The sequence below is a fragment of the Equus caballus genome, chromosome 18 (assembly GCF_041296265.1).
Source record: "Equus caballus isolate H_3958 breed thoroughbred chromosome 18, TB-T2T, whole genome shotgun sequence".
NCBI lineage: Eukaryota > Metazoa > Chordata > Mammalia > Perissodactyla > Equidae > Equus > Equus caballus.
The window spans coordinates 55,145,222-55,163,163 of NC_091701.1; the positions used below are offsets into that span (position 1 = coordinate 55,145,222).

At 33.7% G+C, this 17,942-nt stretch overlaps 1 protein-coding gene across 6 annotated transcripts in view; it reads right to left on the reverse strand.

Annotated features, from left to right (window-relative positions):
* The window catches only part of LNPK (lunapark, ER junction formation factor), a 66,817-nt gene that overhangs the window by 15,103 nt on the left and 33,772 nt on the right, over positions 1–17,942 (reverse strand). For all 6 annotated transcript variants that reach the window (XM_070242037.1, XM_005601601.4, XM_023622035.2 and 3 more), the window contains 3 exons: positions 17,243–17,326; positions 17,111–17,162; positions 3,847–4,059 (listed from right to left, as the gene is read on the reverse strand). In XM_070242037.1, coding sequence (XP_070098138.1) covers positions 3,847–4,059; positions 17,111–17,162; positions 17,243–17,326 — 349 coding nt within the window. The remainder of the gene's footprint in view (positions 1–3,846; positions 4,060–17,110; positions 17,163–17,242; positions 17,327–17,942) is intronic.

A 17,942-nucleotide genomic window follows, 5' to 3' on the forward strand; every position in this document is an offset into this window, starting at 1 on the left:
AAATCACAGTATATTTAAGAAGATTCAAATAATACAAAGTATGTTTTCTGACCATGGTACAATTTAAATTAGAAATTAGCAACGGAAAGACATCAGGAAAATGTCCAAATTTGGATACTAAATAACATACAATTTTTGCATTTATGATCATGAAGGATATTAATCTGTAGTCTTTCTTTTAAAAAACTGAAATTTTAGTTTAAAAAAAAAACTTTTCCACAAAGGAAATACCAGACCCAAAGGCTCTAACCTGTAAATCCTACCAAACATTCAAGGAAGAAATAATATCAATTCTACGTAAACTTGTCCACAGAATTGAAGACGAGGGAAAACTTTCCCATACTGCGAGGACAGTACCACTCTGATACCAAAATAAGACAAGCACATTGCAAGAAAAAAAAATACTACAGATCAATATGCCTAAGGAAAATTGATGTAAACATTTTTAACAAAATTTTAGGAAACCAAAACCAACAATATATATACAAAATAAAACATGACCAAGTGAGATTTATCCTAGAAAAGCAAGGTGGTTTATGTATTTCACTATATGAACAGACATTAAAACAAAAAAATAAACTAAAACCCCATATGAGCATCTCAATAAAGGCGAAAAACCATTTGCCAAAATCCATCACCTCCATACAATAAAAACCTTCAGCTAACTAGGAATAGAAGGATACTTCCTCAACCTAATAAAGCATATCTATTAAAACAAAAAAACCAACAGCTGCCATCATGCTGAATGGTCAAAAAGTAACTGCTTTCCTCCTAAGATCAGCAATAAGGCAAGGACACCTGCTCTCAGCACTTCATTCAACCTTGTACTAAAGGTTCTAGCTAGTGTGATAAAGCAAGAAAAAGAAATAAAAGAGATCCACATTAAAAAGGAAGAAGTAGAACTGTCTTTATTCAGAATGTTGACAGTCGATGTAGAAAATATTATGGAATCTACAAGAAAGCTATTAGAACTAATAAGTGAGTTTAGCAAGATATAAGCTCAATATACAAAAATCATTGTATTTCTACATATATTAGCAATGAATAATTGGAAACAGTTAATAAAACAATACCGTTTACAATACGATCAAAAATAGGAAATCATTAGATGTACATTTAACAAAAAAATGTGCAAAACCTATATAGTGAAGACTACAAAACATTGCTGACAGAAACTAAAGAAGATCTACATAAATGGAGAGAGATGCTGTGTTCATGTAATAAATTAGGCAATATTAGAAGAGACAAATGGAGAGTGAGAAGTGGAAGAATAACCTAGAATTTACTTAATGGTTTATATCATACAAAACAGTAATAACAAAAATAGAGAGTTACACATTCAAACTTTATGAATTGTAACTTCAGTCTCTGAAAACTGAAAGAGAACTGTTTTCAGAAGATACTCTGGACAGAGACAACACAGAAGAGAGCACTGAGAAAAAAGTGAGAGGATAAAATAAATAAGATTCGTGATGCCTGCCTTTGTAAAACAAGGCAGGATGAACTTAAAAGTAAGATGAGCAGCAACAGAGGTTTACACGGAGACCTCACAGAAAACCCCGAAACAAAATGAGGCCTTGTTGGAACAAGCCCTGCAATACAAGGATACAAGGCTTTCAAAATGACTGTGACAAAACCTTTAAAGGATTCAAGAATGGCTTTAGGGTGGCGATATCATATCACTATTTTAAAGGATAAGAAAAAAAGATTTGCTTTGTAAATAATCACAAACCTAAAAACTGTTACCATCTAAAAAGGGCAAATAATGTCAAAATTATGGCTATTAGTAAATGAAATTTAGATTCTAGAATAAGTTCTTAGTATTACAAATCAAGTACATTTTTCAGATTTCATCAGTTATTGGTTTACTTGTACTAACAACATTCAATCATTATCATCAAAAAATAAACTTGAATACAGACATTAAATGTCATCCTTCATTATCAAAGTTTCAACTTGAATTAGCATGCCAAATTAGATTTTGAAAGCATTTAAGCCAACTTAACTTTTGCTGGAGTATTTTATTTCTATATGTTTAAAATGAAAATGTCCATAAAGGAATCTAGATACATAAAACAACATATTTCATAAAAATATCTTAAACTCCTTGCATATTAATAACTTTTAAAATAACACATCTTTGAATCCATGCTGTTATGAATAACAGCAATTAATACAAACATCAAGAGCAATCATTGTAGGAATACTGGTCATTTTTACACAGCTTGGCAAATTATCAAGTACCTGCTGGTTATTAATTTTCAAACATATGGGAGCCCTGTGGTAATACACATTAAGTTGATTCTCTTCCACAAATAAGGCATAATGAAAAAATGAATTGCTAATCTTCTCTCTAAGAAATCACTTAACTGATTCATATTTTTGGCACTGTACAACTGAAATACAAAGTCTTTTACACAGAAACTAATTAAAAACTTTAGTAAAATATGTTCTATTCACACGATCACAAAATTAAGGCCATGTTCCTTCAGTAACCTATTCTTACATGGGCAATACAGTTCTTATTACTTTAAGTTGTTAAAACTTTTATTTCTTTAAAACTAGTTACACAAATGTATATAATTCACGCATTTTCACAAAAAAAGTTTTTTTATTAAACAACTAAGAACTTTTCAAATCATGGGTATCTCATATCATACAGATAACTGAAAGATGAATAATTTTCAATCAATTTAATTTTTCTCAACTTCACATAATATACAGCTGCCTTAAGGGACATCATTATAAGTCAAGTTTTAAAGTATTTTTTCAATAACTACTTTAAAATTTATGGTTTCATTTTAAAAGTTACATTTCATTTGTGGCCAGCTTCCTTAATTTGTTTATAAATTAATATGTTTCTAGTTTTCTAATATCTTATGTAGCTTTTTTTGAAGGAAAAGCAGGGAAAAAAAATCTGTAATAGTAACATTTATATTACCTATTGGTTCTATTACATAAGTGCGCTGAATACCTGATATCAAATACTGACTGGCCTCAAAATCATTATAAATTATGTTAGTAATTAGTCATGAAATACCAAAGTAATCTAAACTAGAATTAAATATCTGAAAATAAGATAAATAGTTGACTATCATATTCAAGGACCTGACATGGAAATCTACATAAAATAATGTGATCTGCTGAAGCAACAGACTCCCACAGCCCAGAGATACTCCAAAAGAAAGCTGCAGGGTTACAGAATCCATTACACTTTAAAAGCGGGATCTTTCCCTAGACAGCTGCCACACAGAAAAAAGAGAATCCAAAGGAGTGAAACAGCAGTAAAGGCAGTATGTTAATTTAATAGAACTTTATGTTAAAGTATCTGCCAGAAAATACTAAGGTTCCACAGCTTAAAAAAAGAAAAATCTACCAGCCCATATTAACAATAGTAGTAGTATACATCACAATGCAGGAATATTCTTCCTGAAATAGGTTAAGTAATCGTCAGGTTTAAAAATATATGGGAAGAGTTTAGCAAAAAGCATGAATATATTCCAAAAGTGTTCTCTTCTATCCTCATTTTATATAAATCTGGAGCCATTCTAAAGCTGAATATAAAAAGATATGCTATACTGTTACTACAGAATACCACAAAGTTTTATTGCCATTTAAACAAAGAAGCCATAACAGTTAAATGAGCTCAAGAAATAGGTTTCAGTATCACAAGGTGCCAGCTGTAAAGAGTTATGGCTAATTGAATATGGAACTCCTGCTTAATCAGATAACTGCTCTGCTATTTCCAAATGAAATGCCATTTCCATACTGTCTGAAAATGGCCCGTTTTATTGGTAACCAGAGAAAACAATATAAACTGTAAATAACATTAAGTGCTCTGTTTACCCATTCCAGGCACTGAAGTAGCAGGGGATCCGAGACGTCTTGGTAACACATTTGACGACAGGGCTGGAGTAACAGTTCTTTCTGGGGGTCCACCAGGGGCTGAAGTGTCCTTTGGTGGTCCAGGAGATACTGAAACCTGTGGAGGAGGGCCCTGGCTAGAGCTTGCTGGCGTTGGAGAAAGGTTTCTTTGAGCTGCAGTGCGCTGACGAATCTCTGAGAATAAGAATAAAAAGTATATATTAGATTCAATATCCAATAAACCACATTGCCAATACAACAAATCACTTACATTTAATAAAGTTTTGTGGCACCAGAAGACATCTGTAGGGTCAAAACTGCTTATACTAAGAAATCTATAAAATGCCACATTGAAAACTGACTGTAACACAGTACTCCATCTCCGAACCTACAACCCAACTGCATATATTTACACAAACAGCCTTCATCTACCTCTACCGACTGACAGCACTTTTCAAAATAAATTCAAATAACATAAAATCATCACCCAATTGTGTCATGTCTTTTTACAGTAATCTCTCCTAATTTATGATAAAGGAAAGAAACTTTATCAGAATTAGTGAAAACTGCAGATATATTTTTTCAAGACAAAAAAGGATAATTCTAAGAAACAAGTGAATAAATATATTCTGGAATTATCAAAAAATTTATGAGGTAATTAATCTAAGTATAGTCACAGAAATGCTGAGAAAGTGTTCTTTACAATTAGAAACCACTCCCATTCTCCCTTACACTATTACTATCTTTTGGGTAAACTTTTTTTGCCAGTACATTCAATTAAAAAGACTTCAACGCTGCATAAACAATGTATCATCATAAATAAATCTTATCTTTTAGTAGCAGAAATTAAAGATTTTCTGTAACAGGGGTTGGCAAATGTGCCAGATCCAGGCTGCTGCCTCTCTTTCTAGTTTTACTGAAACACAGGAATGCTCTTTTGTTTACAGATTGTCTACGGCTGCTTTAGAAGAGTTGAGTAGTTGCAACAGAGACCATATGGCTCTCAAAGCCGTTTACTATATTTAGTATCTGGCCCTTTACAGAAAGTTTCATGATCCCCTACTCGATGACATAAAATTCAATTTATCATTCCCCATTCCCACCAATATCTTACTTGAATGTTCATGGTAAGATCGCAAGTAAAAAAGCCCTTATAGCTTTTTAATTCTACATATCACATCAAATTATAACAAATTCTGAAACTGTAGGCTGAAACTAAAGAAGTTAAATTTTAATTGTCATAATTGGTAAAAATGCATACTTCCAGAAGCAAAATACTTAGATTTGGCCTCTATTTGACATGGAAAGTTCACTGCAATCAAAAGTACAAACTCTAGCATCAGATTTCAGTTTACTACAATCTACTAGTTAAGAACCTAGGCTCTGTGTGGTCAGAAAGGTTTGGTTAGAATCCGAGCTGTAGCTACAGGACCTCAAATGGGTTAACTTCGTTAAGCCTCTGTTTCTTTATCTGTAAAATTAGGATAATATTCTTAACTCATAGAATTGTTATGAGAATTAAATAAGATAATGTCTGTAAACTGACAGCTCAGTTTGAATAGATAAATTTCAGATGACTGTTTTCACACTATTTTCAAATGACCATTTAACTATAATTACTGAGACCAACTAATTTTCCATTGGTTCTTAATTTAATCCTAACCCAGCCACTGCAATAATAAATTACAAGCATGTCACCATTATATAAATGGAATTGTCTTTATATTTGGCTATTTTCCATGCAGTTTATATACAAAATTTCAGATTTTACCTGGACTAATTGCAACCGAATATCTCCTGCAAATTAGCTAGCCACTTAATTATTTTTTTCTCACAAGGAACATTTTAAAAAGTGGTTATACATTAGAAAAGCCATTAAATGCTGCAAAAGGTACTGAGGGCAATGAAATCATGTTAAGATTTGGTCATTTAAATTATTTTTTTAAGTATAAGGCATCAAATATTGTAAATCACTTTTTAGCCAATTTTCTGGTAAAACGCAACTCAAAAAATGACATTTTTCCTCCCAATAAATAAAAGTTCAACATTTATTAGACTATATTAAGAGTAGCTATTATCCTTTTACTTCTTGAACAGACTTCCTCTGAACGTGCACTTACCTTGTGAAAATTAAAGCACTCTTAACATGAAAGGGGAGGTCTATAACGAACTAGTTAACAAAGAACATTATGTCTAGCATTCCAGAAAAGACACTTGGCTTAATAATTTCTAAATCCAAATTTAGGTAGAGAAAGGAGAAAAATGATATAGAAGAGTCAGGAAAGGAAGAAAACAGTTTCATCGTCTTCAAAGGAAAAGCAGGAAACAAAGAGTTACAATATCAATAGCTGAAAATAGTTAGCAATACAATACCACTCTACATTTGGTAAAGTGTTATGAAATATTCTGGTAGGCTCAATTTAAAATATCTAAGATCTATCTACTTTTAGCTACTTGACATTCACAAATGCTTTGTATTAAAATTACTCTAAAAAGTTTCTAGGTCTCAACAAAGTAGTCATATTGGTTATATTCAATATTTCCTGCATTTAATTGTAAAAGGCCATCTCCCAAAAAAGATTTACCAAGCATTCCACATCAATCTGGGAAAGTATCATAAGGAGTGTTCCATAAGGTCAATTCTTGATTGGAGGATGTCTTAACATCCTCATCAATGATCAACCAATGAGTCAATAAAAATCATGCTCACCAAATATAAGGACATATCTATATTTTTAAATTTGAAATGAAGCAAATAGAATCAAAATGAGATTAAAAACTACTATATTACAATAAGCAAAAGGAAGAAAACAAAGTTTAAAATAATGATTAAAACAGGATAGCTGTTAAAAGCATAGACTGGGATCAAACTGTCTTGATTTAAATTTTAGTTCCACTCTGTTTACTAGATGTGCATGCAGCCTTTTCCATGTTGATGACACCTCTCAGTTCAGCTTCCTCATAATGAGAATACTTAACCTCTTATGGTTGTTAGAAAGATTAAATGAGATAACCAATGCAAAGAGCTCAGCTAAAGCACAGGAAAAGTACTTAACTAGCTATAACTATTAGAAGTAGTATACATTTAAAGGTTCTAGAGAATATAATAAATCAAAAGCCAAGCAATCTAGAATTTCTAAAGCGATTATTAAAATAAAATATAGATACTAACAAATCAAATGCCTTCCTAAAGTTATTTGTGAACTTGTTTAAATGTGTAAATTCACAATTTATGTAAAAACTTAAATCTATAACTCTAGATTGCTATTGAATAATTCTTTAAGCGACTGTTCTATAATACAAATAATTATCTCTTAATTTATCAGATTTTTAAATACTGATTCTTTACTGGTAGGTTTTGTCTTTGTTTTGGTATTAAGCTGTAGTAGGAAGAACACGATACAGTAGTTAGGAGGCCTGGATTTTCATCCTAGCTGATACCACCAGTTTCTTACATGAACTTAAAAAGTCTTTTTTTTCACTCTGGGTTTCAAATTTCTTTAAAGAGCATCGGAAGAACTACAAAGACAATCCTCTTATTTTTCCCTAGCACTGGTCAAGGCTTTATGAACTATTGTGTCTAGTTCTAAGCCTCATAAAAAAAAATTTCAATAAATATGATTTTAGTAATAAGAAGGAAAAAAAATCTTTAACCCCATGAATGATTCACATATGCAGATGTGAAAACTCTTAAATTTAGGATGAATTTGGCTCTTTATAAATGCAATTATGAGATGCAATTAGGTGGGGCACAGGGATGTGTCTTCAGGAGAGTTTCTATTTTTGAATTTATATAAATTCAGATCTCTATTGTCTAAATTTATATCAATATGATTCCTCTAAATAATCAAAATAATAGAGACCATGCATCTAACATCTCTTCCTTATACTTTCAAAATTTCCTGAAGTCTACATTCACTCTTCTTCACATCCTACTCATACTAAACTCTTTTAAAATTCAGCTTCTGCCCCTCTTCTCCACTAAAATTGTTTTCTCAATAGGTTGATGGCTTTTTATTAACAAAAATGACTCCATAATCCCTTCCTTTCCACAGAGGCAAAGCTTTTTGAAAAAAAGAAAAACTCTCCCAACATTTCACTCCTCAACCTAATGCAATCTGGCTTTTGTCCTCCTTCTTAGCTACCACAGTATCACCCACCACTGAACGTACCATTGCTTTGGTTACCAACAAACTTATAACATCACCATTACTGTTGTTATTATAGCTACTCTTTAACAAATCCCTGTTATCTGCTAGGAACTAAACTGCCGCTTTACATGAGTTTACTAATTTCATCTAATGTTTAGACAAACTCTTTAAGATAACTCCTATCCTCAGTTTTCAAAAGAAGAAACCAAAACAGAGAAGCTATGTAACTTGCCAAAACTCTCAGTAAAATTAGAGATGCAGCTAGGATTCAAACCCCAGTTTTTATGACAACAATGCCCTCCCTCTGTTGTACAACCTGCCTGATTCAATAGCCTCATTAGTATTCTACTTACTTGACCCTTTGCAGACTATGACAGTGGATACCATCCCTACTACACCTCAACTTTCTAGATGCCACTTTAGTTCTGCTTTTAACTCTGATAATTCTTTCTTTTTCCTGGGCTCCTCTTTCTGCATCTACTCTTAAATGTTAATGTTCCCTGGGGTTCTGCCACAGGTCCTCTTACTCTATTTTCTCTCCCTGGTTTCACTCAATCCCATGGTTTCAATAACTGTCACCTATACTTCCTAATGATTCCTAATCTGTATCTATAACCTCAACATTTTTCCTGAGCTCCACATGAAACAATTAACTACCTGTAAACTGCACCACCTGGATGTAACTCCCACTCAAGAGATCCAAAATCAAGTTCATTATCTTCTAACACACCTACCACTCCAATTCATATGCTTCTTATCTTGCTTTATTAAAACACTAACACCCAGGGGCTGGCCCCGGGGCTGAATGGTTAAGTTCATGCGCTCCGCTGCAGGCGGCCCAGTGTTTCGTTGGTTCAAATCCTGGGCGCGGACATGGCACTGCTCATCAAACCACACTGAGGCAGCGTCCCATGTGCCACAACTAGAAGGACCCACAACGAAGAATATACGACTATGTACTGGGGGACTTTGGGGAGAAAAAGGAAAAAAATAAAAAATAAAAAAAACACTAACATCCAGCTAGTTACCCAAGTCAAAAACCTAAGTGATATCTTGATTCCTCCTTCCACTCCCCACTTTCCAAATCTAAATGTCAAGTCCTATCAATCTACTCTTAAATCTGAATTATCTATTAAATCTCTTCCTTTTTCAACTCCTTTGCCACAACTTTATCGAGTGCAGGCCTTTATTTCTTACCTATACTAGATGCTATCCTAACTGATCTCCATGTCTTCAGCCTTGCTCTCTCCATTCTCCATGTTACCAAAAAAAAAAAAAAGTGTTCTTTCTAAAACGCAAACTTGATCTGAAATGCAAAGCCTCCAGTGGCTTTCTATGCTCCATATAAGATAAAGTCCCAAACTCACACGAAATCCTTCATAATTATCCCTTCCTCATATAAACCTCTTTGTTTGGGCATATGGCTCTATTTGCAGTCCCTCAAGGTACTAAGCTGTTTCTCTCTTCTTACCCTTGCATATGAAGTGAACCGGAAGAGTCCTTTCCCAACATGTTCTCAAAGCAAATTATTATCAAAATTTATAATGCATTGTGATTTGTGCCTACCTTCATTGTGGTTCTTAGTGGGATAAGATTATTTACATGTGCATACACTTTTTAATCAAGAGCTAATAGACAGGAACTGCATCTTTGTAGCCTCAGGATGTGGCAAGGTAACTGGCACAAAGTATGAGCTTAATAAATGTCTGAAATAAATTTACTTTACTCCTGTATCAAATTTCCAACTGCCTATTACCTAACTTACACGGTGTAGTAGGCAGAATAACGGCCTCCCAAACATATCCACATCCTCATCCCAAGAACATATAAATATGTTATGTTACATGCAAGGGGATAAAGTTCCAGATGGAATTAAGATTGTTAATCAGCTGAATTTGTTTTGCTTACTGCAATTGAGATTTCAGCCTAACTTTGGGAGACCATACCAAAAAGCTATCTTCAAACAGAAAATTTGCTAATAACACCTACCACTTGCCAGCCTTGAGCTGAGTTTACTTTTTCTGTTGTTCTGCTTTTTAAATTAATAATATATTTTGCTTTATAGTTCTTTATCTCGACATTTACTTTTTTTCATCACCTTCATGATCTATTTCTACTCTAGTTTGTCTCCTACCTTTCTCAACTTTAAACAACACGCACCTTGCAGTTCACCAAGGTCCCATTGGTAAATTACTATTTTACAACATTTAAACAAAATTCATGAATTCTAAAAGAAGTTTCCTTTTATTTCCTTCAACTCAACATATTTATTAAGCAACCACAAGGAGTAAGGCACTACTGAATGGGATTCAGAGTTGTATTAGAGGCAGCAAGCAAAGATAACACAAAATTAAGAAATACATTAATGCAAGGTAAGCACCATTAAAAAGGAACCAACAAAGTACATAAAGGGTTCAAGAAGGAGGAAATTAAACTCAGCGATGAGATGAAAAAAGGGATCATGGCAATGATGGAATTTAAGATGAACATTGAAAAATGGATAGGGATAGAAATACATTTGTTACCTGGATTAAGGTACATGTGGTGGTTTTAAAATAAGAGTCTAAAATTCTCTGATTTCCCTCCCATCAAATGAAGGAGGGGGGATGTCTATGTCCCCTCCCTTGAATCTGTGCTCTGTTACTGTTTGACCAAGAAACTATAGGTGTGTCAGTTTTCAGGGCTACTTTCTGTCCCTTGGGCTGCTTGCTCTTAGAACTCAACCACCATGTTAGGGGTCAGCCCAAGCAACCCCATTAGAGAGGTCCAGGTGGAGAGGAACCAAGAGCTAGCACCAACTTGTTAGCCACATGAGTAAGCCATCTTGGTAGGAGAACCTCCAGCCCAATCAGGTAGCTCCAACTGATGTGAGGCAGAGATGAGCTGTCTCGTGCCAAACCTCAACAAAACTGCAAATTCATGAGTAAAACAAATGAATGGTGTTTTAAGCCACTAAGTTTTAGAGTGGTTTGTTACACAATAGATTAATGTAACAGTATCGATATGACACTTAAGTAAACACCCAAAACAGTGAATTTTTCCAGGTTTTCTTAATTAAATGTTCATGCTCAAAACAGCAAAATATGAAGTATCTTTCCATTTGCTATCAAGATCAAAAAAGATTCATGATTTATACTTTAATCTTCCATATACTCCATGGAACACAAATGAGTAAACTCTAAAAACCTACTTAAATAAGAAGTTGTAATCCATTTGCTAGAGCCCTTAAATTTTTCTGCAATACTTATTGATTTCAAATTTAGCTGTAGCAGGATACAACTGACTTTTCTTTTGTTAGTTTCACTAGCAGAGATGCAGGGTTATGTATAAAGGTAAAAGAGAATGTACAGGAAGGTGGCTTCCTTTTACAATAAATATAGGAGGGTCTGCTAAGGATGTATTTTTAGCTATCAGTTAGCATTCTTCAATAATTTGATCAGCTTCCCGATTTCAGTCATTCACTCCTATGGTCATACAGAGTCCTAGAACCTTGCTATTAAAAATAACTGCACCCCTCTCAAGTTCAAGCATTCCACTCTCAAACCACATTTACCTTCCCAGCTTACTTCCTCTGTTATTCTTTCAACTCCAAGGGGATCTACAATCCATTAATTATTAATTATTAAAGGCATCAGCAAACTTTTTTCGTAAAGGGTCAGAGAGTAAATACTTTAGGCTTTGTGGACCACATATGTTTTCTGTTGTATATTCTTATTCTTCTTTGTTATTTTTTAGAACACTTTAAAAATGTAAAACCGATTCTAAGCTCAAGCCATATAAAACGTGTTGCCCTTGGCCCAGATTGGCAGGCTGTAGTTTTCAGACAGCTATACTAGCAACACCTTTTGACTGTCTATCATCCCCCTCTCATGTCCTTATTTCCCTCAGGATCATCTCAGATTCCATAATCTATTGTTACAATCACCCCCTTGCATACTTCACCTCCCTGCCTCTATCACTTTATCTAATCCATTAGGCAAAACCCTGGTTAAAACCAACTCTGCCTACTCCATTCCTGTACCCATCCAGCTAAATATCACTGGAAAATACACACAACTATGCTTTAAATTCATGACCATTAACTTTAAGTGGACCTTAGTGTCCCCTGGCATTCCTACATTTTCCTAATGCGTTTACTCTCTCTCTCTCCTAGAGAACTACTTTATACCTCGTCTTCAGGCCCCCAACATCATCTTCCCTATCCTCACTCTCACTGAGAAAACAGATACTGAAGACAGTTCCCACCACCTACCTCTATCTGTTCATGTTCTCTGTCTCCTTACTATAGATGAACTGTGCACAGTCCTACCAAAAGCCAACTCTTCCACTTGTACACTAAATTCCATCTCTTCTTGCCTCCTCACGGACGCTTCACGCTCAATTGTCCCTACTCTCTCCATCATCAATTATTCAGTGTCTTATAGGACATTCCCAGTGGCATACAAACATGCTATCATTTCTTTCATATGGCATGTTAACCCACACACACAAAATGCTTCCCCTCTAGGTATCCATTTTTCCACTGTCTTTTACTCAAAAGAATTGTGTGTTCTCATTGTCTCCAGCTTCTCTACTCCCATACTTTCTTAGACCCACTCTAATCATGCTTTTGCCCCAATTTCTCTACCAAAACTGTACTTTTCAATGTCACCAAGTACCTCAACATTGCTAAAATCAATGGTCAGTTCTGGACCCTCAACTTACTTGGCAGCAGTATTTGTCACAGATGATCACTACCTTGAAACACTCCAATATCATCCAGGACTCCACACTCTCCTGGGTTTCCCATCTTACTGACCACTTGTCAATTTCTTTTTATGGTTCCTCTTCATTTATTCCCAACATCTTAATGTTAGAGTGCCCTAGAGCGGCCTTGGTCCTTTTCTCTTCTTTCTCTGCATTTACATCCTTGATAATCCCATCCAGTCTCATGGTTTTAATACTAACCACTCACTGGACACTCAAATTTATATTTCCAGCTCAGATAATTCCTTTTTGCTGGACTCATATTCAACTGCTTCCTTAAAATCTCTACTTGGATGTCTGTCTAATAGGCATCTCAAACATATATGTCCAAAATCAAACCCTGTTCTTCACCACCTCACCTCAACCTACCCCCCCCCCCCGCCCCCACCCCAAAAAGTGCTCCTCTTGCAATTTCTACCATCTCAGTAAATGGCAAATCTTCCCAGTTGCGCAGGCCAAAATCCTGGAGGTCATCTCTGACTCCTCCTTTTCTGACCCCATATCCAATCCATCAGGAAATCTGTTGGGTTCCACCTTCAAAATATATGCAAAATCTGATTTAAGCCACCTCCAATGTTACTAAACCAAGGTCCAAGCCACCATCGATGACTTCCTAGATAACTGCAATAGCTTCCTACGTGGTCTCCCTGCTTCCACCTTTATTCCCTTTGGAGCCTCAATGCAGCCTTTCTTGTAAAACATAATTTAGATCATGTCAATCCTCTGCTCAAAACAAAAAACAAAACGAAGTTTAAAAAAATTAGAAACCTGAAGTTCTTAAATTGTCTACATTCTACAAGGCCATAAGATATGATCCTTTGACACCTCTTACTGCCTCTCCTACTACTCTCTCAGTTGGTCAATCCAGTCCAGCCATACTGGCCTCCTTGCTATTTCTAGAACAATTTGGGCATGCTCTCTACTCGCTTTCTGCACTTACTGATTTCTCTGTCTGGAATGTTCTTCCCTCAGATATCTGCATGGCTTATTCCCTCACTATTTTCATGTCTTTGACCAAAGGTCACCTTATCAATGTGGCCTTCCCTGACAAACTTATTTAAAATTTCAACCTACCCTCACTCAAGGCACTCCCCACTCACCATCCTTTCTTTATTTTCCTCCATCTAACATTATATTCATATCTGTGTGTGTGTGTGTATGTGTATAATGTCTATTGCCCCACCCCCCAAACAAAATTTGTTCACTACTATGTCCCCAGAGCCTAAAACAATGCCTGGGAGACAGCACACACTCAGTAAACATTTATTGAAAAAATCAAATGAATAAATCAGAAATTAGTACATAGAAGCCAAATTTATTCCTACATACCAATTAAAATCTTTAAAAGAAATTTAATTGTTCACCATCCCCGAATATCTAGATTTCTTTATCCTATAGAAGCTACTCAGGAATTTACACCATGGCAAATCCCATTTTCATTAAATCCAAACTTTATTACTTTTTAATCTATTAAGGACATAAAGTCTTTCCATCTCCCAGTCCATAATTTCTACACAACTAGAATAAATGCTAAGCTTCTAAGTACCATATCATTTTATTTAATGTGTATATATGTGTGTGTGTGTGTGTGTGTGTGTGTGTGTATACTTTTTATGTTTATTTATTCCTTCAAATCAAATGATGACACTAAGATTATGCACTGATAAAAACCGCTCATAAAAAGGGGTCAGGGCTAAACTGTCAAGGTTATCAAAAACAAGGAAAGTCTGAGAAACTGGCACAGCCAGAAGAAGCCTAAGAAAATGGGACAACTAAATGTAATGTGGTATTCTGTATGGAATCCTGGAACAGAAAAAGGACATTAGGTAAAAACTAAAGAAATATGAATAAACTATGTACTTTCAGTTAATAATAGTGAGTCAATATGTTCATTAATTTTAACAAAGGTAGTGTGTTAAAATAAGATGTTAATAACAGGGGAAACTTGGTACAAGGGTATATGGGAACTCTTTGTACTAGCTTTGCCATTTTTCTATAAATCTAAAAATGTCCTAAAGGATTAAGTCTATTAAAAAAGAGGGAGGCAGTCAGGTTAGTATCATGTCCAGTAAATATTACACTCTTTTTAGTGCCAAACCTAAGGAAATCAAAGAATACTAGTCTCAAATTTTATAATCAATATCAGTACAATATATATCATTAAAAACTAAGTAATGAAAAATAAAAGAAAGATATCTACTACACATGAATCAAAATTCTAGTTCAGCAATCAGGCAAGAGAGCGAATAAAATAAGGACAATTAGATTCAACTTGGGGAGCAGATCTATTCAAGTACCACATACATACATCCTTTAGTGTTTTTTTTCCCCTTTTCTGTTATTTAATTTCAGAAACAGGTGAAAGGAGGAAGAGGGGAGGGAACGAGGTAGAGAGAGAACGAGAGAGTAAGGAAGGACAGAAGGAAGGAAGGAAGGAAGGAACTAACAATGGCTCAAGCAAAGAAATAAAGACTTGACTTTCAGAAAAACATAGAACTTAAATATAAATAAAATATATGACTAAGTCACCTATAAAAATGATAGGAAGCTAAAGAGATTTGACAGGATTAAACAACAAAACTAAATTATAATTCTCAAAAAGTAGAATAAAGTTGAGATATAGTTTAGAATTTTTTCAAAATAAGGAAAAAATTCCTAACAGCAATTAATTACTATAGACCTGGAAGAGCTAGGAATACTAGAATAGTATACTCCAGAAGAATATTTTTTAAAGAAAAAAAGGTTATAAGCTTCTTAAGGTCAAAAACTATATTGTATTCATCTCTTTATTCCCCATGGTGTCTGTACATAAGAGTTATTTAATACATCCTTTTAAATGAACGATTCATTTATATTATAGCTAAATGTTAATTCTCCCCTAAAAGAATATCCAAAAGCAGTGCTGCAGGAATAAAGCAGAGAGACCAGCAGTAGTTTTTCTATAATTATGGTATGACATCAGAAGGAAAAAATTTATTTGTGTTTCAAAAGTTTTTAAGAAAAGATAAGCTGAGATTCTTAAAGGAACTTATGTTGCCTAAATTTTAATAAATACTTAAGAATGTCAGTAAAGGGGATCATACAACTGTTCTTTTTTAATAAGAGAGAAAAGAACAGATTTTTTAAAAACAACAGCACAGCTTTCTGCAAAATATCAGATTTTTAAAATGTTTTCACTAGGTTATTTAACAAGTATTTTTGAAAAGTTAGTACCAGTAATAAAAATACTATAAAATTATAGAAATCTGGCCCATAGGCCAAAAAATGTTTTTTATAATTACTAGAAAAAAGTATAAATTGTAGAAAAATTTAAACTAATTATGGAAGTAAGAGTTTCATTGCAAGTATCTATGGCTAATTTATTTTAATCATATGTAAACTTTTACATTTATCAAGAGCAAGCTATTATTTCTATAAACCAAAATCCTCCTTAGGGAAGATGGGAGAGGGTTGGCTTCTTCCCACATAGCTCTCCCATCAGAAAATCTAAAACTATTATGGCTTATTTCATACCCATGGCATTTGCAGATATTTATAAAAGAATTGACTTCTCAAAGTTCTAAATGTCATCTTAACTTTATAAACCAGGCTACACTTATGATGATTTACAAGAATAGAAGTGAAATTCTTAAAAATAGTATACTCTATATTGCAACAAAATTCTTACAAACTATATTATTACACTGTAGAGAAGAGAACAAAAAAGGAAGCCAATGAAAACTCAAAAATATCTTTTCACATGCCAGTCTTGGGAATATTTTATATAACCACTTAAAATAATGACTTTTAAAATTTTACATAATATTTAATGATATAATAGTGATGGCTTCACTAATAATCCAGCAATATAACCTCAAAAAAAAAGTTAATGCTATTTTATAGCAGAAATTCTATTTTTTTATCATTTCTAAATTATTTTAGTCTCTTCCTAAATAAAAATGTTATTTTAGAAAAAAACTTCATATTTGACAAAAATCTTCATTAAGTTCCTCAAAAATAAATCATATAAATGTAAGAATTTTCATAATAACAGCTATTCCAAGAGATTCTTATTTGAAGAGGGAAAAAAACATAAAATATTGCTGAAATTATTTAAACTTCAAAAGATGAAAACCGATTATACAATTAATCTCAACAGATAACATCTATATTTATCAACACACTCCTGTAAAGTCAAAATGAAATAAACTTATTGCCATCCACATTAAGTCATATCCTAAATCAGCAAATATAAATTAACATAAAAGCATTCTATATAAGTTTTCACACATCTCTATCACACTTTTGAACTCACTTGGGTAAATATGGATCTTTCCAACAGCAGCAGCAGTTTCTACAAAGTTATTTACCTTGTCCAGGTCTTGCAGTTACAGCTGCTCCAGCAGATGGCGGCTCAAACTCCTGTCAATTACAATAATGTTATTAGTGACCTATTACAATGTGCAAGTTATAATAAAATAGTAGTGATATCACAGCCTTACCTTTGCTTTCTTTGAGTCTGGATCAAACCTTTCAAGAATTAATTTAGCCGTTTTATAAGTTTCTTTTTCCATGACTTCTTCAAGCTGCGAACAAAAATTTCCATAAGTTGTCACATTTTAAAACACATGTATTATTTATTTTTATAAGTCTTATTTAAAAAGTTTCAAGTGCAAGGCTTAAAATAAACAGCACATCATGTGTCCAGATAACATGAAAGATTTCCTGTATTCAAATAATTAAAATTCAGATTTTAAAATGGCTTCTAACCTCTAATGTTACTTGTATTTAACAGTTTTACTGCAAGGAAATACCAAATATTGCTAATTGTTTACATATAATGAGGAGAATAATTACATGCACCAACTTCAATAATGGAATGTGCAAAAATCTATCAGCTATCATTATTGGAAGTTATTAGACATGACAAGCAAATGACAGGCAATTCCTCAGATTTATTTCCTCATGGCACTTAATGCTATTAATTTAAAGAAGGTCGTTAGCCAAGAGCTTTACAAAATAAAATCTCTGTGCCAATTAACTGCTGTCAGCATCGATTTTAGATTATTTATTAGCAGAAGCAATTAGCTTGCTGCAAATGCAGTGAAAACTAACTGGGAGAACAGCCATGGAATTTGCTCAAACGACTTCAAAAGCTGAAGCTCCCCCTTTTATATTTAGATTCAAACAATGTTAGAGGGA